We start from the raw sequence: 26505 nt of genomic DNA, 5'->3' as shown, positions 1-26505 counted from the left end.
GGCCTCCATAGTGCCGATGTTTACACACAGCAGCAGGTACTAATTTAAGCGCTGAGTCGACCTAGGGGAAGCCCCCCACCCAGGATCGTTTCAAATATTCGCCACTGTCATTTTAGCGCGAGAGAGGTATGGGAGTGTCGTGTACCAACCACCGCGCCACCGCTCCCCGCCCCAATATTAAAATTGAACAGTTTGTATTTTATCAGGTAAGGCCCACTGATTTGGAGTTCATAACCTCTTACCACTAAAGCAAAACACATTTCTTGCTGTGGTTTTCCCACCTGATGATGATGATGATTGCCTGTGTTGCAATCGAAACGTCGTGATTTAAATGAATTTATTTTATACTGACGTGACTTTACCGAAAGAGCCAAAGAGTAAGGCTCACTGTGATGAGTTGATTTTTTCAAAAGCGACCTGGCCACAAATGATAGCTCAACGAAGTGTCGGCATAGCATGTGGACATTTAGAGCAGCCAAACACTGCACTCTAAAGTCTAAACGCACGTTTCTAATTGTGGGGGGGGGGGGGACCGGACAAGAATCCGTACGACCACGGGGAGAGAGAGATATAGAGACGCGCAAACTCTAAATGTGGACAACATTGGTCGCCAAAGCCTACGGGTTAATCCAAATACACAGCAGGCGTCAGGATCGGGATAGAAACCACGACTTCCTGGATATCAGGCGAGGTAGTTAACATCTCGCCACCGTGACGCCTACTTATAGCCAAGCAGCAGTACAGCAGCATCATCAGCAGCAGCAGCATCATCAGCAGCAGCATCATCAGCATCATCAGCAACAGCAGCAGCATCATCAGCAACAGCATCATCAGCAACAGCAGCAGCATCATCAGCAGCTGCACCCCCCGAGCAGAATCGGTTGAGCGCATATATCCCCGGCTCAAATTCCCAGCGACCACACCTACATCGGCGCGCCCTGTTCCACCGCGGTGACGCGATTGGTGATAGTGGTGGTGGTAGTAAGGGGTGGTAAAGGGTGTGTGTGTGGGGGGGTGGTGAAGGAGGTACAATTGTCGACTCACCTCGCCGCCCGGGGTTTTCCTATTGTCTCATAGCGCGCGGCTCCGCACGCGACCGCCACTCGCCCGCCACTCGCCCCAGAGCGCCGCGAAACTCGCTCGCGAAACTCGCGCTCGCAGGCGGACCAGCAAAGCGGCAAAGCGAAGGAGGAGGAAGAGGAGGAAGACGACTAGGTGACCATGTCGGCGCAGCGCGCAGCGCTTGCTGTGCTCGCGACGATCTTCTGCTGCCGTGCGGTAGTACAGGTGAGAGAGTCGCTTACCTGTAACGCCTCCTGCATACGAACACCACCACCATCATCGTCGTCCTCGACACGATCACCATCGGTTACACCGTCAGCCCTTTGCCTGCACCTACGTCTGCTCTATTATTGTCGCCTACACCTACACCGCCATCAGCATCTCACCTGCGGCATCGTCACACCCAACACCATAAGCGTCGTCTACAGCTGTATGTATGGAGAACTTGTTTCGCACCGTACGTCGCCGACTGTGCTAATGACCATTATCATCACCATCAGAGATCCTGTTAGCGAGTAGCGCCTATGAAGGCCGACACGGCACACGAGGGGGTGGGTGGCCAGCACCACGCCCGGCCGCCTTTGTCTCCCAAGTGGCGATGTTTACTACACTGTACCAGGTACTCATTTGAGGCTGAGTCGACCTAGAGGGGAGGCCCTTGACGAGTTCAGATATTCGTCACCGGTGTTGGCCGTGAGCGAGAATCGAACTCGGGTCGCCGGATTCGTAGCGCGGCGCGCTAACCCCACATCATCGACACCGAAACACGCCGCGATTTACCATCCCCTACACACCACCATTTACCATCACCTACACACCATCACCTACACACCATCACCTACACACCATCACCTACACACCACCACCTACACACCACCATTTACCATCACCTACACACCACCATTTACCATCACCTACACACCATCACCTACACACCACCACCTACACACCACCATTTACCATCCCCTACACACCACCATTTACCATCACCTACACACCACCATTTACCATCACCTACACACCATCACCTACACACCACCATTTACCATCACCTACACACCATCACCTACACACCACCATCATCATAGCCATATAAAAAAACATAATCTTCACAGTCATCAACCAGGGGTTCTTAACCACTGATGTAAAAAGGGGACTGCCCGAAACGTCGCCTATTATATATGCTGTTTTATATACTGTGTATATATGGGGGGGGGGGGGGTCCTCTCCCTTTAAAGAGCCCCGAGTCTTGTTAACAAATGCGAGGGATGTTGCTGTTCTTTGTGCACCGCTGCCGCCGACGCAGCTGTAGCTGCAGCATCATCGTCACTGTTTGATCGCAGAGTTGTAGTTTGTAGTTGGGACGTTCACCTGCCGGGCGCGCTGCGGCCCATCGTGTTGTGTCTCTTCACCCTGCTACCCAAACTCTTGTCGATCGCCTTGTCATCGTCATTCGTGAGCCGTGGTCTATCCGCTGTAGGATGGAGCCCCCCTCCACAATGCTCGCGGTTCCGCTGCGATCCCCTCCTTTGGTTGTCATTCCACTACCGGTCTCGTCCATCCGCCATCCTAAAGTCTTAGGGCCACGATGTGTCCACTCTTAAGTCCCATTTCTCTTAAATGCTTTAGACCTAACGATTGATCTATTGACAATTAAAGCAGCTTACGGTCACGTTCCAATGATATAATCGTGCGCGAGATGCCATTTATTTACGCGTAATGTGAATGGTTGAGTGCTTAACATCTTGGGGATAGGTACCACAACCAAAGTCAGAACGAGAGACGGGACACACTTAAACCAACCTAGATGGTTGATTTAAGTGTGTTTCGGATAATTATCGATTTGTACAACACCATTGCGAATTTCTAATATGGGCAATGAAACTAACTCTGGCTTCGGCATGAATCTTTGCAGGCTTAACTTGGCATTACCAGTGCCAGTGGTACATGGCTCTAGTTCGTCTGGGAGGTGGCTACGGAGGGCAGAGCTTCGGGGTCTTCTCTGAGCCACTCCCCGCATTCACTGCAGGGATAGTTCCGCTCTGGGCGGTATTTTGAAGTGGTTTGCACAAAAACCGTCAACTTACACGAGACGAGTTTCTAGCCTAGCGCATACAAAAGAAACCTTTGTATACGAACCAACATAACTAACCTCTCATGGGACATTGGGCAAACATTAATATACAACTTAATACATTTCAGTGCGTTGCATATACATTTAATAATATTCTGTAGCGTTTTCTTAACTCGACGTTTTCGTAGCCAATACAACGATCCGTATTTATGATTTGTGTGCTTTGAAAAATGGGCCATTACCCAAAACGTCGCCTATTATGTTATGGAGTTGTTATCCTTTTAAGACCACGGAGTTGTTATTAACGTATGTATGCTGAACTTCTTTCGCGCCGTAAGTAGTCAACCGTGCTAATCGGAGGTGCGGGTGAAGGACAACAAACTAAACGCAAACACGCACGCGAAACAATGCGAGGGGGTTTGTTTTATTGGACTGTGCTTGTGCATCACTGCCAAACGCAGCAGCAGTAGTAGCAGCAGCAGCACCACCCGGCCACGTCGCATTCCTTTATGGTTTGACCCAAACGAAGTTAGTTTTTTTTTTAATGCTAAAATTCTCGCCCGCTCCATTTCCCAGGAGAAGCAAGCCGAGAAAGCTGAAAGCGATTTGAGCTAAACGCCGTCGTATGCCGTCGCTTTCTAAGACTCAACGTCATGAGCTTCATTTTGGTCACAGTCGGTGTGATTTCCAGCTCGAGTGAGCGTTCAGGCGTTGCTCGGCTATCGTTCAGAGCCCTGCGCCAGGAGTGGACATTCCACATTCCTATGGCGGGCGGGGGGGTCACGGCTTACGTAGGCAAAATAACTCGAAACATTCGTTAATAACGCTGCCTTAAAATGTAAAAATATGTAATAGGCGACGTTTTCGGGCAATGACCCTTCATCGTGCTATGAAGACGCATTATTGGTCAGAGTTTGACTTGTGCATTATTGGATCGTATAAATATTATCTTTGTAAAACGTGATATACTCGTCGTGTGGTTCAAGGTTTTGACAAATTTGGCATAAACACTACAACCATAAATATTGATGAAAATTTTCTGGCCCGTGTAATGGACATTATATATACTACATTATGTACTTAAGTGTGTTTAACATACATTGTACACTATACGAAGAAGTAATTGTAGTTCAATAGATTTTTAGCTGTGGAAGGGAATACAACTCGGGGAGATCGGGGGTTTGTAAGAGCAGTGCACACTCCACAATAAGACAGACCCCCCCGTGTAGCCTGTAACAAACAGACTGTTGTGGCAAGTGCTGTTAGCGAGTACCTATGAAGGCCGTCACGGCACACGAGGGGGTGGGTGACCAGCACTACGGTCGGCCGCCTTTGTCTCCCGACTGGCGATGTTTATACACGACACCAGGGATTCGTTTGAGGCTGAGTCGACCTAGGGGAGGCCCAGGACCGGTTCACATAATCGTCACCGGTGTTGGCCGTGAGCTGGAATCGAACTGGTCGCCGGGTTCGTAGCGCAGCGCGCTAACCGCTACACTACCGCTCCCCATTGTCTTTGCCGTATTACACACACACACGCTATCATTATTTTATTACAGACAGACGCGTAAACAGCGCAAAGCCCCCCCCCCCACACTCGTGCAGTAGAGTAAAGGCGAAAAACTGGGTTTGATGAAATGAGTCCATTCACCGAGATCAAAGACGCGCTAGCGGCGTGGGGGGAGGGCTGTGGGCTGGACGTGCCGAGTCTCGCTCAGCTGCAGGCTTGCGAAATGGGCTGGGTTTGAGTGTGGACTAAACTACCACCACCGGCCCGTCGTCGTTTCTACACTCGCGCTTCTCGCCTTCACGTTCCCACACCGGACAGTCTACTGGGCCCTCTCGTCCAGCAGTGGACTGGTTCGGCAGCAGAGTATTCACTGACCACGCATCATCGTCGGCGATGGTCCGTTGGCGCCAAACGTGTGACCTCTTGCGACGGCGGTAGAGCAGGTGGTTCGCAAATCCTAGCAGGGCCGGGAGGGTTATTCGGCCTATCAGCCTATTTGGATTCGATAAAATACGAACCAACTTTGTGGGCAGAATTCAACAAAACTCTAGCTGTCTTGGGGGAGAGACTCGTCCCGCAAAATGAATGTGGAATTTCCACAAGCTTGGCCAGGGCGGCAACCGGGTGAACGAGAACCACCTCATTGCTTGCTTGAGTAAAGAGGTGACTTAAAAGTTTACTTCGTACTGGTGAGGAGCAACGGCCGTGGTGACCTTGGTGGCTTTTAGTTGGCAATTCAAAAATAACCAAATTGCATCGGTGCCAAGGACCCTGGTGCCAAAGGAACCAGCCACGAGCCTCGCTCGGCGTGGCTTTCCAGGGTGAAGGAGGCACAATGTCAGCCACAGGCAAACGGCGAGGGGGTTGGGCGGACGTCCGAGGGGGGGTGACCTCGGTGGAGATGGAGCGATGAGATGAGGAGATGAGCTCATGGGCACGGAGCGAGATAAGATTGTGGCAGTACAGCACCACGACGAGTGGGGGGAGGGGGGCATTCATCCACGGCGCATTCATCCACGGCGCACGATATGATTCATGATAGTGGCGATGTGGGTCGACCGCTACCGATGTTATACAAGGTTAGCCCGATTTAATTTGTTGACGAAAGTCAAGCGCCGTTAATTGGCCAACGGGGGTGTTCCCGTACCAAATATTTGTCGGGTTATCCCGAGATCAATAGAACCCAGCTGGGGGTCGAAGTGGGGGGAGGATGGGAAACGGGGGGGGGGGGGGCGCAATGTGGCCAGAATCAAATATGGGGAAATTAAAAAGCACTTGGGGTCACACGGTAACAGGGTATCCCCTGAGACTGCCCCCACCCCCCAACAGATACCCTGGTTAATTGACAATGGCGGTTGGGTGCTGTGGGGGCTTTGAGGCACCCGGCACGGGGCTTGGCGTGTTAATTATTAATTGAGGGAGTCTGTTTATTCGCAATTGGCCGTTGGAAAAAATAATTATATAACTCTTCAGTGCACGTTATAATCGCCCTTTGTATGGCCACTGCTGATGCGCTTGAGAGCCCCCCTCCCCCCTCCCCAGATCGTGTTGGTCGTGGGGATTATTTGACCATATTTCACCGCGCTGGTCAGTGCGGGTTGGTGAAGGCAGGGGGGCGGGGGAGGCTTTAACATTTGCTGGATCACAGACGGTGACCCACGTCTTCTCACGCATGCTGTGGGAGTTTGATCAGCCTCGCACTTTTCTGTGTTGTTCATATGAACTCCAAAACGCTTTTTTTTACCAGGTAAGGCCCCACTGAGCTTTTTAGGTCCTTTTTTTCAGAAGCGACCTCGCCATCACAAATGGCTGCTCAAGGAAAGGGGCTTGTCCACGTGGACATTTATAGCAGCGGCCAAATACACGAAACGCATGTAGATTCTAAATTTCGATTTAAAGCTTTCGTGACTGCAGGGATTCATCTTCTTGGTTCTTTCGGTAAAGTCATGTAGAAGGGAAATAATAAAATAATAAAAATTAAACATAAGATTTTTTATTCTTTTATTATTTCCCTTCTACGGGACTTTACCGAAAGAACCAAGAAGATAGATTCTAAATGTCAAGGGGGGGAGGGGGGGACCGGAAGACCCGGATAAAAATCCACGCGACCATGGGGAGAACATGCAAAGTCCAAATATACAGGCGTCAGGGTCGGGATCAAACCCACAACCTCTTGTATGCCAGGTGAGGGAGTTAACATCTCGCCACCATGGAAGTTGGCGACTGCGCCAGTGAGGAAGCTTCAGGAGTAGCCTCATTGTCGTGCGGTCCATGGTTTGAGACTGGTGACCGCAGTCTCCTCGTAGACTATTCTCAGTTTTTCATTGCCGGTGTAGGAGGGAGATGGCTGCATCTGCTGTGCAATGTTTCGATGTGGTATAATGCACAAAGCATGCACTGTTACAGGAAATTCAGATAGCACTCACCCGGTCCCTATCCCCCGACCGCTGCCCCCACCTCTGCCTGTCCACTTTCTCCCAAACATGGTGTTGCCTCGCCCAGTAGCGTGCCAATTTACCACACCCGATGATGCTCGAAAGAAATTCTGATTGGCTGCAGGAATGTGCAGACTTGTGTTTTCACGATGGTCAATGCACTGCTGGATTAGGGCCTCCCCACGCCCGGTGGGTTTATAAGAGTTATTTGACAATACTTAACCACACCAGTGAATACGAGTGATGCAGCTGGGGGTGGATGGTCCCTGGATGGGTTTAGACGTCACGGTAGCGATAATTTAACTACTCTGCCTGGTATACAGGATGTCCCGACCATGACACCTGTATCGATGTATTTGGAGTTTGCATGTTCTCCCCGTGGTCGTGTGGATTTTTCTACGGTCCTTCGATTTTCCCTCCACATTTAGAGTCAACGTGCGTTTAGAATACAGTATTTGGCTGCTATAAATTTCCACGTGATAATCGACATCGTGCATGATCTATACCTTGCTGGATGAAGGACCCCCCAAAGGCGTCAACATCTGTCAGTCCTGCAATGTAACAATTTATCGAGCATCCAGGCATGAGCCGAATTAATCGCTCATTCTTCCATGGTGGATGTCCTCTTGGGCATGTCCCTGCCTTTGTATGTATGTTGAACTTATTTCGCACCGTACGTAGCCAACCGTGCTAATCGGAGGTGCCTTTTGGCCACTGGCTACCATCCCAACTGGCGAGATGTCCTTAAGTCTGTCAAAATGAGGTGTCTAGCTTGTGTAGGTATCTCGAAGCCGTGTGTGTTCCTCCTCTAAATTGTTTTCAGCCTATATATGTTATTTACATTGACTGGAGCAGTACGACTTGGACAATATCACAGTCGGATTTACCAATCCTGCACCTCCCCTCCCCCTGCACTTCAACACTCGCATCACGATGACCCATCTTTCACCTGCTGCGTTGATTGCAAAATATAAAAAAAAATATTTCTTGCGCATAAATAAAATATAAACTCGCAACATATGGTTAACCGGTGTGTGAGTCAAGCGCCGCGGAGTCTTTAATTAAAATCGCAGGTGCGTGGGAGTGGCTGCACGGAGGACAGGGGGGCATTCCAATCGGGACACGTGCAGCGATAAACCCACCGCCTAAACCCACACTAAACCTGTATCCTAAACCATAAGCCTCAGTCGGCACAGGAAACTCCGAACTGCTCAAATAGAACAGATTTTTTGGGTTTAGTTTGTCGTCCTTCCCCCACACCTCCGATTAGCGCGGTTGGCTACGTACGGTGCGAAAGAGATTCAACATTCATAGACTCACAAGCTCCAGCATAAGCGAGCGGCCTGAACTCGCACTCAATACAAGATAAACCTGCAGCTCAAACCATTGCCTTAAAGCCACATGAAACTCGCACCGGACCCAAGCTATGCCTGCAGCGTAAAAAACAACCTCCAGTTTAAACCTCGGACCTAAAACCCACAAACTAAACCAACATCCCAACCCTGATTTGGTATAGATTTATACTTGACATTTTTTATCTGTATTGTATTATGATTGTTATTGGGATCAAATATTGAAATGGAATTTTTTGCACTTTCTGTACACAGCATGGATGGGTGGTCCTTTTTCTGTAGGATTTTATTGTTTACGTATGTGATCAGATTTGTGTACAATGCATTTTAGGTGTATCTTGTAATTTCATTGTTTGTTGCGGTTGAATCCAAATCAAGAGCCGAATGGCTCACAGGGTAAATCCTAGTAAATTAAACTGAAACTGTGTGCCACTCAAAGCCTGCATCGTAAGCTTGCGACGTAAGCACATTTTAGATGCAAAAGCGGCAGCCTGTGACCCCCCCGTGACGTGACCCCACGGAGCATGATGTCATTGATCGCGTTCTACCACGCCACGCGTGACGGAGCAATGTGCATTGCCAACAAGGGTTTGCCACCAAGTACTAAGTCATGTTTTGCAGAGGGGGTCAAATACTTATTTCCCTCATTAAAATGCAAATCAATTTATTAAATTTTTGACATGAGTTTTTCTGGATTTTAGTTGTTGTTATTCTGTCTCTCACTGTTCAAATAAACCTACCATTAAAATTATAGACTGATCATTTCTTTGTCAGTGGGCAAACGTACAAAATCAGCAGAGGATCAAATACTTTTTTCCCTCACTGTACCTTCATCCCAGAGACAACGAGGGGTTGAAGAGAAAACCGAGGAGAAAACACAAACTGGCAAGCGAGCCGATGATAGAGAAGCCTCGATTTTTTTTTGTTTGGGAGATAAACGCGCGTGGAATTAGAAGCACGCGTTGAGCTTGCCTCCGATAACTCCCACGTGCTCGCACGCTAATGATAATCGTGCTTGTTCGCTGAATACGACTGATGTAATTTTTTGTTACTTTTAAAATACTTTATTTCAATCTTGCACAATAGCTATGCAGATCTGGGCACTGGTGGTGAGCTGTGTGCTGGAATTTATAGCGATTATTTTCAGAGGGGTTTTGTCGTCATACTATCATAGAAAAAGTTTTGCGGGATGGCTGGCTGTAGGGACACAGACGGTTGCGTCAGAAGGACGTGTGGAGGCTGCGAGTTGTAAAGTACACAAGCAGTGTCCTGGGTGGATATACTATTTCCCAATAATCATGCAAATTGACTTACTATAAAATTGCGAAGTGCCATTAATATAGTGCGGATTTTTTTTTATCGCACTTTGAAAACGGACATACATCAAATGGGTTGGTACAATAAACATGCATTTTTTGACAATTATCCTGGGGGCCTTCCGGACAAAAGCCTTGAATACTATTCCGTGGAAATGTGTACATTTAAAAGGTAAAGCGTGCAGACCCTACCGTGTTTCCGTGAGCCGCAGAGCTCTGATGAGCAACTCGAGTTGTCATCCCTGGTGGCTGTGTTTCTATGTTTTTAGTCAATTCCAGTCGACTGCAATTTCGGGCCCTCGGCCCAACTTCACCGGGACCTATTTCACCCGAATTCTCTCCCATCAGAATTCGGGGCCGAGCTGCCATAAATACATCACCAAATGTGTTACAGTCGGTGACCCGCAAGGATATCTGCGAAGTCTCGCTCGTTATTATCTTCTGAAAACGAACCCCCCAGGTCACGCTATCACGCGTGCAACTCTGAGTAATTCCACTTGTCCAGCAACTTGAGTTGACTCAACTTGGCTGTCCATGGCAACTTAAAGTATTATTTGCAACTGGTATCTATGCCCAGCCTGACCACCTGCTCGGGGAATGTGGAAGTGATCCGACTGCACTAAAAGCCCAACTTCCAGATTCAATTCCTCCTTTGACACCAATGTTAAATTAAATCGGGCTATTTAATGTTTATTTCCGCAAAAGCGCTTGGCACGGTTCATTCCCGTCCGTGCTGCGGTGAGACAACGGAGGCCCGGTACGTGCGGGGGGTACTGGGCCCCCCACCTCGCGGTGACGTCCCACATTGTTAGTCATCGGTGCTCCCTCGTAACAGCCCTTACTCCAGCTGTGGAGTGTGGCAGAGGCCCCTGGGCTATGGATGAGGATAACAGCATATGAACGACAGGGATTGGGGTTTTGGGTTGTCGTGTGGCTGAGGGTTGGGGCAAGGTGTGTGATTGACTTGGGTTAGAAGGTAGGGTTGGTATTCTGAGGGTTAGGGCCATGGTGTGGTGTGTGGGGCTTTGGTTCAGATTAAGATTCTGGTCGTGTGCATTATAGAACTTGGGGAAAGGGCTACAATTATTAGTGTCGCTTAACAGGCTGCTGTCCTCTGTGCGTGTGTTCAGGCTGTCAGCCGCGTCCACCACCCGTGCTCTCCCGGATTCTCCCATCACACCTACGAGGTGGTGGTGCCGCACCACGTGAAGCCCAATGACGTGCTCGCGAAAGGTACGCACGCACGCGGACACGGAAGAACCCACGCACGCACGCGGCACACACGCGCACGGGTACGCGCGTCGGACACTCGGCTCCGCCCTGGACTGTCGATTGCACTCGAGCGGCTTGGAGCGAGCGGGCGGCACCCATACACAGATGGGAAATGCCTCGCATCCGCCTCCACTTCCACCGCGCCACCATCTCCTCCACTGCCGCCACCTCCACCACTACCTTTACCACCTGCCACTACCTCCACTTCATCCACTACCACCACCTCCACGGTCTCCACCTTTTCCTCAACCTCCCAAGTCCACCACCTCCACTGCCACCACCTACTGTTTGTCTCTTTGTCACAAGTGTGACATTGTAGGCGGTCAAATGGCTTCATTCTGACAGGTGGCTCAAAAGTCCCCTCATTTGGAACGAACACTGCCTCGTAGCTGGCAGCTGCAGAACAGGTTGACTTTCAGGTAATGGGGCTTTTTCAGAGTAGATGGAGAGGGGCCAGAGAAATTTACGGAATTATCCGATTTGGAGTTTGCCTTCACAATGTGGCCCTTAAAAAATTGGCACTTGTCTACCGAGGAAACTAATTGACGCGTCATTTCAAAGCTGTTCCTTAATCAACGCCTCCCCAATTTGCCCACCATCCCTGACGATCCCGCGATATAACAATCCCCACGAGCAACTGGCGCGCAACCCGATGGTTCCGTCGCTACGTTTTCGCAGCGGACATCCGTCTGGGGGGGGTGCACGTTTCTCTCCTTCGGCTGCAACTCCGTCGCTAATCTTGACCTGCTCGCAGCAAGTCCTGCCGAAGCCAATGTTGCCGTTCAAACCCCGATGTGCTGTATGAAGACGGGGCCCATTGCCTGAGATGCTGCCTACTTATTTGCATATTGACGAACGTGCCGACGGCTGTGCTAATTGTACTTACGGCACCACCGCCAATGCAGTTATCGTAAACAACACAAAATGCGCTGACTTTTCAGTTGACCGCAGACCACGTTTGAGGCTGCATCCACGCAATGAGGTGGAATATATATATACTCTTAGTTCTTTCGGTAAAGTGACGTAGGTAAAAAAATGAAATTAAAATTAATAAAAATAAAATAATAAAAAATATAAATTTTAATTTCATTTTTTTACCTACGCGACTTTACCGAAAGAACTAAGAGTATGAATCCTTGCAGTCACGAAAGCTTCAAATGTGGAATACATACCCGACTAAATAGTTAAAATGGTAACAACAATGCCGCTGAATGTGGATTCGTCGATATGTTTTGGTGTTCTCTGGTTTATCTGATGGCGCACATGGTGCGAGCCAGCGAGACTGAGCTACGCTACCGTGAGAACCAGATCACGGTGGTCAGGGGTTTGAGGAAATATTTGTGAGCGAGGCGCCATGCAAGTTTTTTACGGAAGTTAAGCCAGATGCAAGCGCTATATACCACGTAGAGGTGCTGTGGGTTTTTTTTATGTTGTTTAGTTGAACAAAAACTATCAAAAGGTTTAAATTCATTATTTGAGTCCAATGCACAACCTATTATGTGAAGGAAAAAACAGCAGTGCCCGTTTGGTAAGTTTGTACTCGCTAACCTGTTCTGCTACGGAGAATGAAAGTGTCACAGCGGTCATTTGTTTAAATGCTCACAATTAATTTACTTCACTCTATGGTTTTAATGACGTTAAAGGGGTGGAGCCAGTGGCACACTGGTGAAGGCACTGCACTACAAACCCGGGGACCTGAGTTCTATTGCCAACCACTCCTAAACATCGGTGGCAAGTCACATCTGAAGCAGTCCTCGGCCTCCTGCCTTCACCTGCAGCGGATTGACAGCTGTCCATGATTACTCTTATCATTCCTATTACAATTAAGATGTGTTGGGCAAATGGATCGGTTCTCTTGAAGTGAACCGGGGGCTTAAATGAATATGCTCACAACGGCTGGGAAATTTGAGTAAACGGCCTGTGGTTCCCCCCACCTTCGTATCATAAGTAGTTAAACCAACGAAGACGTCTTCTGGCTTTCCGATGGGTGTTTGGGTAATACCAACAACACATGGAGCGAAACGCAGCACAAAGCAAAGACTATTTAAACTATTTAAAAATATTTAAATATATTTTACCTTGCCAGGTTAGACCCACTAACCTAAAAAGCTCTTTTTCAGAAGCGGCCTGGCCACAAATGATAGCTCAACAAAGTGGCTTATGTGGAAATTTCTAGCAGACCAATATTCTCAACGCTTGTTTCTAAATGTGGAGGTAAAACCAGAGGACCCGGAGAAAAATATACAGCAGGCGTCGGGGTCTGGATCGAACCCACGACCTCCTGTATACCAGGCAAGATAATTAACATCTCGCCCCCGTGGTGCCCCTCCAGCCACCACGGGGAGAGCTGTACGGCACAGCTGCAAAAAATACCGACATTGCAGCGACATCCACTTACGAAAAATAAGAACCGGTACACCGTATAGCTGGATTAAGAGCAAGGCTTCTCCAAATAGACTGCAGCATACCATGTCGGCTCTTGCACAGCTGCGGTCCGTTTAACTCCCACTTGACCGAGTTCGCATTTCCCGACTTCGTTGTGTGAAGAGAAGTGGGGTGATGAGCATTACCCTCGCGTGTGCACGGTGAGTTTTCTCCGTGTGCTGTGGTTTCCTCCCATGCAACAACGCAGACGCTGCTCAATACAAAGTTGCCAAATGCAGCAGAACTCTCGCGAAAGAGTCCTGAGACTCGGTGAGGCTCTCCTGGGTTAAGGATATTACTGTTATTAGAGCCGGGCTTGTCCGATGGTTGAACGAATTGGTGACTGCCTACTATCGGTTAGATCACTTGACTAATTGGATCATATGAAAATGGTTAAAAACAAGTCTCGCCTCTGTTCCAACACGTGTGTCGCTGGACGGGAGATGATGGGCGGTGTGGGAGTTTGTAACTTGTGAATAAGATTTAAAAGTGCAAGACATTCGTAAATAAAAACTGCCCTTAAAAGGAAAAATAAACAATAGCTAACTTTTCGAGCAATGGCCCTTCATAGCACATCAATCATTTGTCACGTAAATAATTTGCGCTATTAAGAAACAGATAATAGGTGATGTTTTGGGCAATGACCTTAATGGAAAATTGTATTGTCTTACTTTTAAGGCCACAGTGTTCCATACGAATATGATTTTATTTGTTCGGCGTGCTCGTACACCACTGCCAACGCAGCAGCGTCACCAAATCGTCCTTCTAATCGTGCCGGATTGCCGGAACCAAACGCTGCTGGCAAACCGATATAAATCGGAGGAGAAACATCAGCTGCTCCATTCAGTTCCTGAAGATGCTCCCAGCGTGTGCGGCGAAACGTCGGGGATGCCACGCCGAACAATACGCGGCACGACCTGATGCACACGTCGCAGAGAAGCACTGCTCGGAGAGTGAGAACCCCACCCAGGCCTCACTGCCTCAACGAATGCTGTTGGAAAACACTGCTCCATAAGAGCAATAGCCCGATGCATCTCAAATGTTAATAATCGTTATCATCAGCAATGACATATCCACGACTGGACGAAAACTTCGACAAAGTCGTCGCCGTAAAAGGAGAAGAAAAAATTGTGTTGCGTCAGACCGCCCGCCGTCTCTCTGTCGTTTACATTTTTCACAATTGACAATCCACCATGACGGCACGAAATGCATTCTCTCGTGAACAATGGCACCTGGGCAAGAGTATGCGACCTCGGCTGACGCCGTGTATCAGAGCGCACCTGAGCGGGTGACCTGCGTGTGGGGCACACGTGGCTGGTGGGAAACGGGTCCGCCGAAGAAAAGCTGTTGGCCAATCATCCGGTGTCTGCTCGCATAAAAACACACATGCAACTATAAACATAAAAATGAGTTAATAATTGAGGCACAGTAACCAGAGACTCCTGCCGCAGGTCACTATTCACATTTCCTGCTGAAATTAAAATTACCTTGGCTCGTACAGTTCGTGTGGCCCAGCATAACTCGTTTTTCTCTCTCTTGCTGCAATTTCACTTCCCTCGACTGAAGACAAAATATGTACTCGAGCGTATAATCATCATCATCAACAGCAGCAGCAGCCATGATCAAACCACTGCTGGATGAATGCCTCCCCAAGTTGCCACCATCCTACACGGTCCCACGATGCCAACGATCCATCCAGCGCCTTGCACACCAGCTGACCTCATCGCTCCATCTATAATAACAGTAGCCTGAACTTACACCAGTGTGTCAATCCACTGATAGGTGGTCTGTATTTTGACCATACTTTACCACTCGGTTTCACTGCGGGGTTGGTGAAGGAGGATTGGAGCCAAGAGCCGTTCAAGATATCACTCGCCAGTGATGTTAGCCGTGGCCGAGAATCCATCTCGAGCAGCTGTTCACAGGTGGTGACAAAGCTCCTGATTGTTGTCTTTAGAGAAGTAGGTATATGAGTTATATGCGTGCTGGGTTTTCTCTGGGTGCTGTGGTTCCTCCCTCTGACGCGATGCCCAACAAACGACTCGATACAAATTGGCCAAACATTCAAATGTAGAAAAGAGTCCTCAAAGAGTCCTGAGACTTGGTGAGGGCTTCCTGGGTTAATGATATTACCATTACATTATTATTTAGAGCTCAGCTCATAGCGCTGCCGCTCCCACATCGCGTTGTATTTCACGATAAAAAAAAGTCCCCACCTGACTCAGCAATCAACAATGTCCTCGAGGTGGCTGCTAGTCACCCATAGTTGAATGGCACTGTTGTTGTAGCCTCGCTCGTCAGCCGGGGCTGGGCAGGGCTCCACAGCGCGTTGTTTCTGCTCCCGGTGTTGTTTTCACGGCGACGCCCGTGCTGCCCTCCCTCGCCAACCGGGTTCACGGCTCGCTGGCCCCTGGCCTCGTCGCTCGTCCGCTTGGCACTGCCACCACCCTCCAGCCGCGGTTTAGCCGCAGCTCTGGGACACGTGTGGCCACTTACGAAGGGCGAACTCCACTGCTCCTCTTCACCAAACCCCCCTGCCCAGTGTGACCCTGCGTGGTGAGGTTATCGCAATGGGCCTCCGTGATCGGCACTGTGCGGAGGCCTTCATCCAGCAGTGGATTGACAAAAGGGCTGGAAAATGTCATTATTTTTTTCAGGACAATTGAGGTGGTTTGTACAACGAGTCGCTGAGGATTTGGTGGGTTGTGTGGGCACGGGTTACATGGCACAGACCCGGGCGAGATGAATGCACTTTTATTTACCCAAGAAAGTCCTCGCTTGATCCTCAAGACTCATCTCGTGAGCTGCGTTAAGTGCATGGCCAGTGTTTTTTCGAGCAATTTTCGTCTGATGAGCGGTAACCGGCATGACCGGAGAAAACCTACACGTACGAGGAAACATACCACGCGGGGATTAAGTGTGTGGCTGAAACGTAAAGTGAGCGTCTGATTGTGGCTTGCCAGCGCGCAGAAATGTTTGTCGCCCTGAAGACGCAGCAAACGGGGTTCGCAGACACGTTGGCAGGCCGGGTGTCATTCTTCCAGCAGTATGGCGCGTTTGTGTAAATTATACATGAAGGTTTAGGCTTGTGAGCCATGTAGCGGCGACTAATACCGTCCGTTCTGACGGAGAGCGGGCGTTCAGTACGGCTGTTTGTGCTTTGGTCGATTGTTTGGTTCGGGTGGGCACAGTCAAACTCTCTGGGTCTTTGGGGTTTCTTCTCGTGGGATGGTAGCGACTGGTCTCGACTCCGAAGAAGGGGGGGTAACCATGGAGCGCCGCTTCTCGAGGCAGATCAACGCCGTGCTGAGCGGTGGTGGGGTCCTCTGAGGCTTTTACTAGGAACATCAGCAGAACCTCCATCGCGTTCGACAATGCTCTAAAGTCGACCTTGCTATATCCGGGTGTAATATTCACACACACAAACCAGGTGTTATGTACAAAGACCGGGTGTAATACACACACACGCCTGGTATAGTTCACACACACACGCCTGGTATAATTACACACACACGCACACCGTCCGCCTATGGTGAACATTTCCCGGCAGCGGCGAGGGAGATCTCCATTCAAGCACGGTGGTTTTTAATATTTTATATATTTTTTATTTTCGTCGGTCGCGGCGCGCGTTCTGAGTCAACGCCACCATCTCGAGCACGGCTACGGGGCGAGGCGCGCACACACACGTTAACACACACGCACACGTTAACACACACAACGTCGTACACGCGTGGGCGCACAAGGGCGACGCTGTCTCAAAGTTGCTGCTGATGTCATCGTCGTCCGGCGGACGCTGCTGCATCGCCACGCGGGGGACACTTTTCTGTGCGAACGACATCGCCGCGGAGTCGCGAGTGGTGGTGCTGTGTGTCCTGTCGCCCGGCGTCACCGTTTTAGTCCTTCGTGTCAAACACGGTCGACATTTTCACCAGCGGCCAACAGCATCGTGCAGTCCTGTGGACTACAAAGTCGCACGACTGCATGTGGACGTCCATCATCGCTGTGGTCATCATGAACGGCGCCACATGAATTCTACATGCAGTCCTCTTCTGTAGGGTCTACATAATTTTTCTGTGCATCATCATCCCCGATCGCAAAGCCCTTCCTGTGGTTGACATCATCACACGTGGGCTTCCTGGTGACTAGCTGATGAGTCACAAGCCACACGCCTCTGGATCTTAAAATAAAACGCGCATTACCGCACCTGAATACGTAACTGGGGATGATAAAGCATCCGTAGCATGGAATTGAGTTGCGTAACTCTCGCAACAAGACATTTTACACGCTCGGCCCTCTGTCAATCCTCTGCTTGATTCAGGCCTCCCCATGCTGTGACGGTGTTGAACTTCTTTCGCACCATACGTCGCCAACCGTGTTAATCGGAGGTTTCTGGGGTCCAGCCTCGGATACTTTAGATAACCGGGAGTCGAACCCGTGCATTGCTGACGGGGTAGAAGGGGGTTTAAAGGGCCGCAGGGATAGCAGAGGAGAAACGGCGACTTCTCTCTCACTGAGTAAAGCGTTGGTGGCTTCCACAGCAGGTCGACGTGGTTGCTGGAGCGGAGAGTGGGGAGGGGGCAGAGTAAGAGGTAGGCAGGATCGTGATGGGGAGTAAAGTTTAAGGGGGGGGGGGGGAGTACGATGAAAACGGGGAGAGGTGTAGGCCGGGGTGAGTGAGTCCGTGGGTGATGCAATATTTTAATCTCGCAATTGTTCCTGGTGTGTTAGTTTCCAACGACTGTGCAAAGGTTTTGTGCTGCCGGTAAGAGGAGGAAACTTCCCTCCGGGTTGCGTGGCCGCGCGAATACCGCGAGCCACTCAACTCCGACAGCCACCGCCGTGCCTCACTTTGTCATGGGTGAGCAGAGTGGGGTGGTGGTGGTGGGGGGGTGACCTGACATCACGGCAAACGCGCTTGACGAATAGAAACATTTATCTGCAGCCACAGAGGTCTGGGGGACACCTTTCCCCCAGCCGTAAATCCCGGGGTCGATTTTTGAAGTCGGCAAGTCTGTTCACGGATCGATCTCTGAACGTCGCCCGTGAATGCGGGTCCTCAAACTGTCCGTGGCTGGCGGCCCGCATATTCAGATGGCTCTCCCCAGCAAGAGATGGGGGACGGGGGGTGGGTGTTAAAATAGTTTGTCTATTGTACGTGAAATACCGGCCAAGCTAGAGGGGACAGTCAGAAACATTTAACATAGGGGCGATTAAACAACCAATTTTTGGTGCGTCATTTCAACTTCATCAGTGGTCTACCCGAGCAAATGGAAATGGGGAAAAACTTATTAAGCGACTGCTTTGTTAGTGGTGTACGAGCAAAATATTCAGTGATGTTGTTGACATGGAAGATGGTGGATTGTGTTTTTTTTATTAGATTTTGCTTTGAAACAAATTCGCATCTTGATGGGGGCACGTTGGAATACGCTCGTCACTTTGGACGTTTAGGTCTTCGTCGCCGATGGAAATATCGGCACAGGTTTTACTGGAGTGAAACCGACTCGTGGAAACATTTACATCATAGAAAAGCCCTTAAGCAATCTTTGTCAAAACATTTTAGATCTCACCCCCCCACCCGTTCCACCTATTTGCATATCGGCGGCATTGTTGTGTGGGCTGCTCGACTCTGCGAGTCAAGGAAGCGTTTTGTCGTGCAGAAGAAAGGGGGGGGGAAACCACCACGCAAGAAGACGTGGCCGTTCCACTCTTCAGGGTCCGGCCTTCAAAGTGTTGACGAGAGTCTCGCATTGGCCGCCGAGAAGAACCGTCAACCCCGTGATGTGTCGCTTTGAGTAACTCCTCGTGTGGACAGCGGCCATCTAAAATGGCATTTGGCGAAAGGGCAGAAACGAACCTAGCAAAAAAAAACTATAATCCGTCATTTCAGCCGTTGCATTTACAGCCCACAAACACCATCTCTGTTAGTGTTTATCGGCTCTTGAGTCAAAGGTACGGTACCCTCTTGCAAATTCATTGTTGATTAACCGGCGATAAGCGAGCGGCTGAGGGTGAGCTGGTGGCGTGCGGGATGCAGACACAGAGTCGGATGCCCTCCAACGGCGTGACCTCCGTGACCTCCGTGTGCTCATACGCGAACGGCGTCTCGCTGCTTGTATGTGGGCGAATCTCTTGGGATGGGGAGAAGGGTTTGTGGAGAGTGAGTGAATCAAATTTTTTTCAAAAATGGAGGGAAAGGCTATTATTGGCAGGTCTGAGAGTGGGTCGTTGTTACCTCTGGTTCTAAATGTTTGGATCGATTTCAGATTTCTGTCGGGTGGCGGGAGGGTCCTTTGACGTATTTGATCCAGAGCGTGACGTGGCCTCGCACCAAAATCGATTATGAATTAAGTTATGCAAGTTGTTATTAATGTTAGGTTTTTTCCGGCCAATATTTAAGTGCAGGATACGTTGTGTGACGGTGCCTCGTGTGATCGATTTGGAGATCACTGTTTGTCCATACGTCAGTTTTCTTTTTTTAAACTGCTGAAGATTTGTTATCAATCAATCTAAATATTTGTTCTCTCTAATCGACACCAATTTAATCTCTACATCTGCCTTCCACGTCACGTGGGATTACTGCCGTTATTCTAGCGCGAATATTTGCTGCTCATTCACGTATGAATAACTTGGAATTCACATGAAATGGATAAAATATTTTTTTGCAGTTAATGGCGAAGTTAAGAGAGCTCGTCATGAGCATGTTTGCTTCATTGTATGCGCACCGCTACCCTGCTGTGTCTCAAGCGAGTCCTGCATTGGGATGTTTGGTCAACGCTACGAATGGGCCTTCGCCAGCCATTGGGGTGAAGCGTTGTACGGAAGAAATATAAATATCGAATTTAGATTCGTGAGTAGTTCTACCATATGGTCCAGGTGTCTTGTGACGCCCCATTCAATTTTTTAAAATAAGATTTATTTGCATACATAAATGATTTCTGCAAAGGAAAACGATGTTAGGGATCATTTCATTTGGGGTGGGGGGGGTCACAAGACATCCTGGACCACCCTGTACTTGTTTATAGAAACCCAAACAACAAATGGCGTTGGGTACGAATTGGATTTTTTTGGACCTTGCACCGCCACATCCGGCGCCAAGCTCCTCGTGAGGTCTGGCGGCGCGCTCCCCGTGGGCTGCTGGTGGTGGAGAGGCGGCGGCTGCTCTTGCCAAACCGGTCGGACCGCGCGGTGGAGCCAATATCAGCCCCAGGGCCTCCTCTATACAGTGGTGGGGGGGGGGATCAAGGTGCAACTTCTATGGGAGGCGTGGGTTTGCGACTGAGTGGGGGCGGGGAGGTGAGGGTATAGGTGAGAGGGGGGGTGCCAGCTCCGTAAAGTGAAGTCCACCCCTCCCCCCCCAAACTGAGCCGCCACGCAATGTTTCTCGATCTTCTAAAGTCATAAAAAAATGTCACGAGATCGTTCTTACCAAGTTATACACGTCCGGTAGTAACCCGCTCAAGGATTCTAAATGCTGACCTGGAATCGCCCCTAAAATGTTCATAAAGTTATTGGCCTGGAGTTGTTATTGATTAACCCTTTTTGCCATGCGGCTGAATCTATGTATCTATCATTTTATATGAATGTGTGTGTATCGGAGCCTCCTTCCAGCAGCGAACCTTCAACACCCCACTTGGCTTCAAAGCGCACTTAGGCTGGCACCAAGCGCTGTGGTGACACCACATTCATGGTGAATGCTGGCCGTTGTGGTGTGTGTGTAGGTTTCTCCCCCCCACACTGTACCACCACCAGTCGGGTCAATGCACATGCGCACACACACGAGTGGGCGCATACTAGGAACAAGGGTCGTATTCTGGCCAGGTTGTGTGTGTGTTTAGCCACCAGCTTTGAGCAAACATGCCATTTATGGCCCGGTGATGGTTGTGGTGGGTGAGTGGCGAGCCAGCACCACGCCCCCACCTCCCACACTGCCCTTTGTCTCCCGTACGTTGCAGGTGGTGGTGTTGTCGATGTTGCACCGGAGCCCCTCCCCCCCAACCAAGGCTCTCGTTTATTCCCAAATAAAGCCACAGGCGACCACCCCCCTCCCTCCTCCCATCATGGCTGGGATGTGAACCCGAATCCGTGGGAATGCAGTGCATCAATTCACCTGCCACGGCACACGCAGAGTTCCTGCCGATGGCCTTGCGGCGAGACCGCGAGCACTTGTAAGCGAGGCCCGCAATGTCCCGATCCACAAACATCAAGGAGACATCACAGCGATGCATTCCGCTGCTCCTGATGCGTTTGTCTGGGGCTTCACCACACCTGAATTCGAGATTGTAGTTGGCTGTGTCGGGTGGTGGCGGGTTTAACGATACATTTATATATTTACGCGATCTAACCCAAAAAAACCCTGTTATGGAGATGTTGGTTGTTGTTCTGCATCTACATCAGCCGCCCGAAAGGGGAAGAAGAGGCGAGTGCCAACCCAGTGGGTTGGAACCATTGGACTGACGGTTGGCACAGCGTTCCGTGTTTACTGGGTATTTGGTCGGCAGCAGTGGCATTGTGCAGTTAGCAATGGGCCCTTGTTGCAAGAATTTAAATGAGGCGCCCACTCCATTTATCTTCATGGCCTGGCAGCACCTGGGCCCATCCGACCCATCGGCCTAGGTGCAGTTCCACAGTCTGCACACGCAATAGCAATTCCACTGGTGGGCATTTCATGATTAATCGATTCCTAAGCTCGCAATAAATCATCGACTCGTGCACGTGAGATTTTATTAGTGCTTTCAGTTGATAGAAATTGTGGGAAGCGGTGGCATAAGGGTTATCGCACTGTGCCTTGAACTCGGCGAACTACGCTTGATTCCCAGCCACAGCTAACATCAGTGGCAAATATCTGAACTGGTTCTGGGCCTCCCCTAGGTCGACTCGGCCTTCCATGGCTTGGCGTATGAACATCACTGGACGGGCGGTCGTGGTGTTAGCTACATTGCCCCCTCGTGCGTTCCTCCAGCCTTAATCGGTGCTCGCTAACAGCACTTGGCCGAAAGGCTTTATGGGAGATCGTAGTATAGACACTCACACGCACGGCAAAACGCACGTGCGTACAACAACAACAATAATGCTATTCATTACCAAGTGGCGGTGACTTCACGGAAAACATATGTGAGAGGCTTAGTTTTATCTCATCCCACGTCTACGCATGCGCACGCCTAGACACACCGACACAAACCGACAACGCAATTGCACGCACACCACCTAAGATAAGTAAAATGATACCCAGTTTAGCTTTACAAACGGACGGGGCAACTGTCGTTAGGCTAGCACCTATTAAGGTCAACAACGCATGGAGGGGGGTGGCGTGGTCAGCACCACGCCCAGCCACCTTTGTCCCCACTATACTTACGTTTATGACCACGCCATGGTATCTGATAGGATGGGAAGGGACGTGATGGGAGGGTGTTTGAAAGGTTCTGATGGAATGTAAGGGCGGTGATGTGGTGGTGCGTGGCATCAGATGAGTATGAAGAGGGTCTGACGTTATGCGCTGGGTTTCTAACGCCTTGTGAGGATGGGACCTGATGTCACGTGGTGATGGCGTGACGGTGGATTTGGTGGGGTTCGTTGAGGTGTGCGTTGTGATGATGGCTTGCGATGGGATCACGGGGGGATGTGATGACGACGGGGTGGGGGGATTCAACACCTACCCCACGAACACTTTATTTTACCAGGTGTAGGGCCTACTGAGCTACGTGGCTCTTTTTCAGAAGTGACCTGACCACAAGCGATGGCTCATCGAAGTGGCTTTTCACGTGCAAATTTATAGCAGCCAAACACTCTAAACGCGTGATGTTCATTCTAAATGTGGAGGGGAAAAACCGTAAGACCCCGAGACAAATCCACACGACCACGGCGGGAGAGAGTGAGACACGCAAACTCCAGGACAGGTATTGGGGTCGGGATCGAACCCACGACATCCTGTGCATACCAGGCGCAATATTTAACATCTCGCCACCGCAGCGCTGCAATGTGAACCCCCATGGGATGCGCTGGGGCGCAGATGTGTTGCGGTGGCGTGCGATGGGATGGGAGATGTCACGTTCCGCCCTGCGGTGGGGGAGGGGGGATCACCACCTGAAATCCCAGCCATTGTCCTGTGGCCCGAGCGAAGCACACCGCTTAGCTCGCAATGCGCCGCCGCCCGCGCGCGCGAGACGCATTGTCAACCACGCGAGGGCTCCTTGTTATTTATTTATCAAGCGCCTGAGCGCGGTGGAGGACTCTAGTGGGAACACTCGAGGCCCATGCGACGTGTGACATTTGGCCGCCAATCCTCCCCCCCCCCAACACCACACACCTGCTTCACCGCTTGCGTCCGAAACAATATTCGCTCGACTGTAGTTCGTGTAATTACCCCCCCACCCCTCAGGCTGAGTGACGCCACGATTACAGCTCTTTGCAAAGTTACGAGATCCAAGTTCCAGCTGGGTTGGACAATCTTAGCCCGTGCATCGTTTTTACCTCCTTCGCTAGGTTGGATAAAAAAAAAACGAGCTACAGCAGTGGTTGTGTGTCAGTGGTCGTAGCAGCCTTTGTGTAAACCGAGTCCATGACGTCCAAACGTCTCCTTTGCAATTGACAGCTCGGACACCCTTGCAAACGAGATGTTCCATCTCACGGCGTTTTTCGCAAGTAAAAATATTTTAACGTCAAAGCGGCCCGTAAATCGTGTTTTTCTGACGACCTGTTGTCAAATCCACTGCCTGGCTGCAAGCCTCCTCACACTGGCAGTGACGGTGGACGTTTGATCATACTTCACCACGCTGGTCAACACGGTGTTAGTGAAGGTGTGTTGTTGGGGGGGGCAGGGAGTGTTGCGGTGGGGGGTCCGGCATCCATACCAAAATCTTTTTTTTAAAGCAGGAACTTGAAATGTATAGCCCCCTGCCATAGGAATGTGCAATTTCCACTCGTGGCGTGTGGGGTGGGGGGGGCCACCAACGAAGACGAGCACTGTCCCACACTCGCTCGAGCACGGAGACACGCATGTGTCTCTGCGCGAGTTTGTGTGTTTTTTTTCCTCCGAGGTTTTTGTTTTCTCCCGCGAGGCGTAAGAAATGCTGTTGAACAAAGCGGGGGGGGGGCGAGTGTCGGCGTCGAAACCGTGCCCCCCCCCCGTAGCCGTGAGCTCATCACGCGACGCGAGAGAGAGAGATGGGCCCTCCCGAAACCCGACACGAGGGCAGGAGGCGAACGTGGGCGGCGCGTCGCCCCGCGGGTTTGTCTCCAGTCTCCTATCGAGTCCACACACGCTCAGGGGCTGGGCCTCTCAGCTGTGTCGGGTTGTGGGTTGTACAGGCGGTGCAACTGCAGCGGCACCCACAGGGCAGGAAGGAGCAAAGGCTCCGGGCTAACCTATGCAGAGGAGGGCAGGGGGGAGGGGAGTGTGGTCCCTGTTATTTAATCCTCGCACCAGGCCCAGTGCCAACCGGTCTGCGAATTATTGATGAGGAATGGCGGTATCGGTGAGTGATTGGGTGTGAGGAGCAATATGATGGCCATGCACTCGGAACCAAGATGTTTGTTTTATTTTATAAGTTTAGGCCAACCGAGCTATATAGCTCGTTTTCAGAAGCGACCTTGCCACAAATTATAGCTCAACGAAGACGCATTTTTTTAATTATGGAGTGCAAATCCGGAGGATCTGGAGTAAAATACACGAAAAACATGCAAACTCTAAATATTTACAGGTGTCCGGGTTGTGATATAACCTATGACCTCCTGTATCCTGAGCAAGGTAGTCAACATCTCACCACCATGAGACATCAACGTTTTTATCAAATGAATTGACCAACTCAAGGACAGCGAAGGTGGGGAATTAGCTGTGCACCATAGGAGCCGTGGCCTGTGACTTCAGCTGTGTCGAGGAACACTTCGGGTGCAATTTGTGCGAGCGGTTGCAGTCCACCGTGCGTCTCCTCTCCCCCCACGACCGTTTTTTGTGGCCCATGCTCGGCTGATGGATAGAGTTAGCGACTTGGAAGTTCTGAATGGAATGTGGCAATAAAGCGTGCCGGAGATGTAATCACGAAGAGGAGGATGCGATCAGGAGGGGCGAGGGTGGGAGACTCGTTTGCCCTATGGAGGAGGGGTTAAGTCACCCGGGCCAGGCACTGGAGTGGAACCCAGAGGTCGGCGACCAAAGGGAGGGGGTGGGGTGAGGGGGAAATTTGTGGAATGCAATGAGAGGCCAAACGGTTACATTTTCAAAAACTGCCAGTAACTAGCATAAGAAAACAATGATGAGGTTGTGGTGACATCATTACCCTCATTTGACCATTGAGGGCTTTTTGAGATGGGCCTTTCAACCAGTAATAAAACGGTCGCAATCAACAGCTGGTGGGACTTTTTTTTGGCTCTCGTGTTCCTCCAGTGTTGCAATCGATAGCTCCATCCTTCGTGTTTTCACGACAAACACAAAGTGTTAAACACTGCCGACGCATTTAGTCACTGGGGGTGAGATGCTGCGTTCGGGCAGCTGCCAGTGAGTAAACTGGGTTCTCAATTGTGATGTGGTCATGTTCTCTCTCAGACTGGTTACCAGTGACTCTCACGAATACCCAGAGACTGACATGAAACCGAGTTGTGATTAAAACGACTTCTCAGGTGTAGTGAGTGAGTTTGTTCTCAGCCCGGCTACCAGTGATGGCATGGAAAAAACCCGTCCCGTAAAAGTTTGGTGACTAAATTCCAGCTTTGAGAATTCAAAACATCGAGTTGTCCGTCACAGACTTTGTGACCCATCCCCTGGGACATCCGCAGTGCGCATCACCGCTCGTGCTCGTCCCCACCGCAACGTTTCTCGACGAGACTTCCGTGCACTCGTTTACGAGGTGGACGTCGCCGTTTGCCAAATTTACGAGCCCCAATCATTGCGTGGTCGGGGCAGTAACCTGGTTCTCGTTCTACTTCCATTGCTCCGGAGTTCTATCCCATCGTCTCTCATTACCAAGTTTCTGTCAGCTCAATTCAAGAAACGTGCCGACTCGGTTTTTGTACTTTGAGGAGTGCTGTTTGTTGCTGGCCCCTTGGCGTTGTGGAGCTTTGTCCTTGT

The 26505-nt window shown here is 50.3% G+C and overlaps 1 protein-coding gene across 1 annotated transcript in view; it reads left to right on the top strand.

Annotated features, from left to right (window-relative positions):
- Nucleotides 1–943: 943 nt before the first annotated feature.
- Nucleotides 944–26505, top strand: part of LOC144942067 (B-cadherin-like) — a 43547-nt gene continuing 17985 nt past the window's right edge. Inside the window, exons 1-2 of the mRNA XM_078868726.1 lie at nt 944–1287; nt 10880–10982. Of these exons, the coding sequence (XP_078724852.1) occupies nt 1222–1287; nt 10880–10982 (169 nt within the window). The 5' untranslated portion in view covers nt 944–1221. The remainder of the gene's footprint in view (nt 1288–10879; nt 10983–26505) is intronic.

Source organism: Lampetra fluviatilis, chromosome 26 (assembly GCF_964198595.1).
Source record: "Lampetra fluviatilis chromosome 26, kcLamFluv1.1, whole genome shotgun sequence".
In the NCBI taxonomy this organism is placed as follows: Eukaryota; Metazoa; Chordata; class Hyperoartia; order Petromyzontiformes; family Petromyzontidae; genus Lampetra; species Lampetra fluviatilis.
Note: the sequence above shows the minus strand (reverse complement) of the source record. Positions and strands in the feature narration are given on the sequence as shown.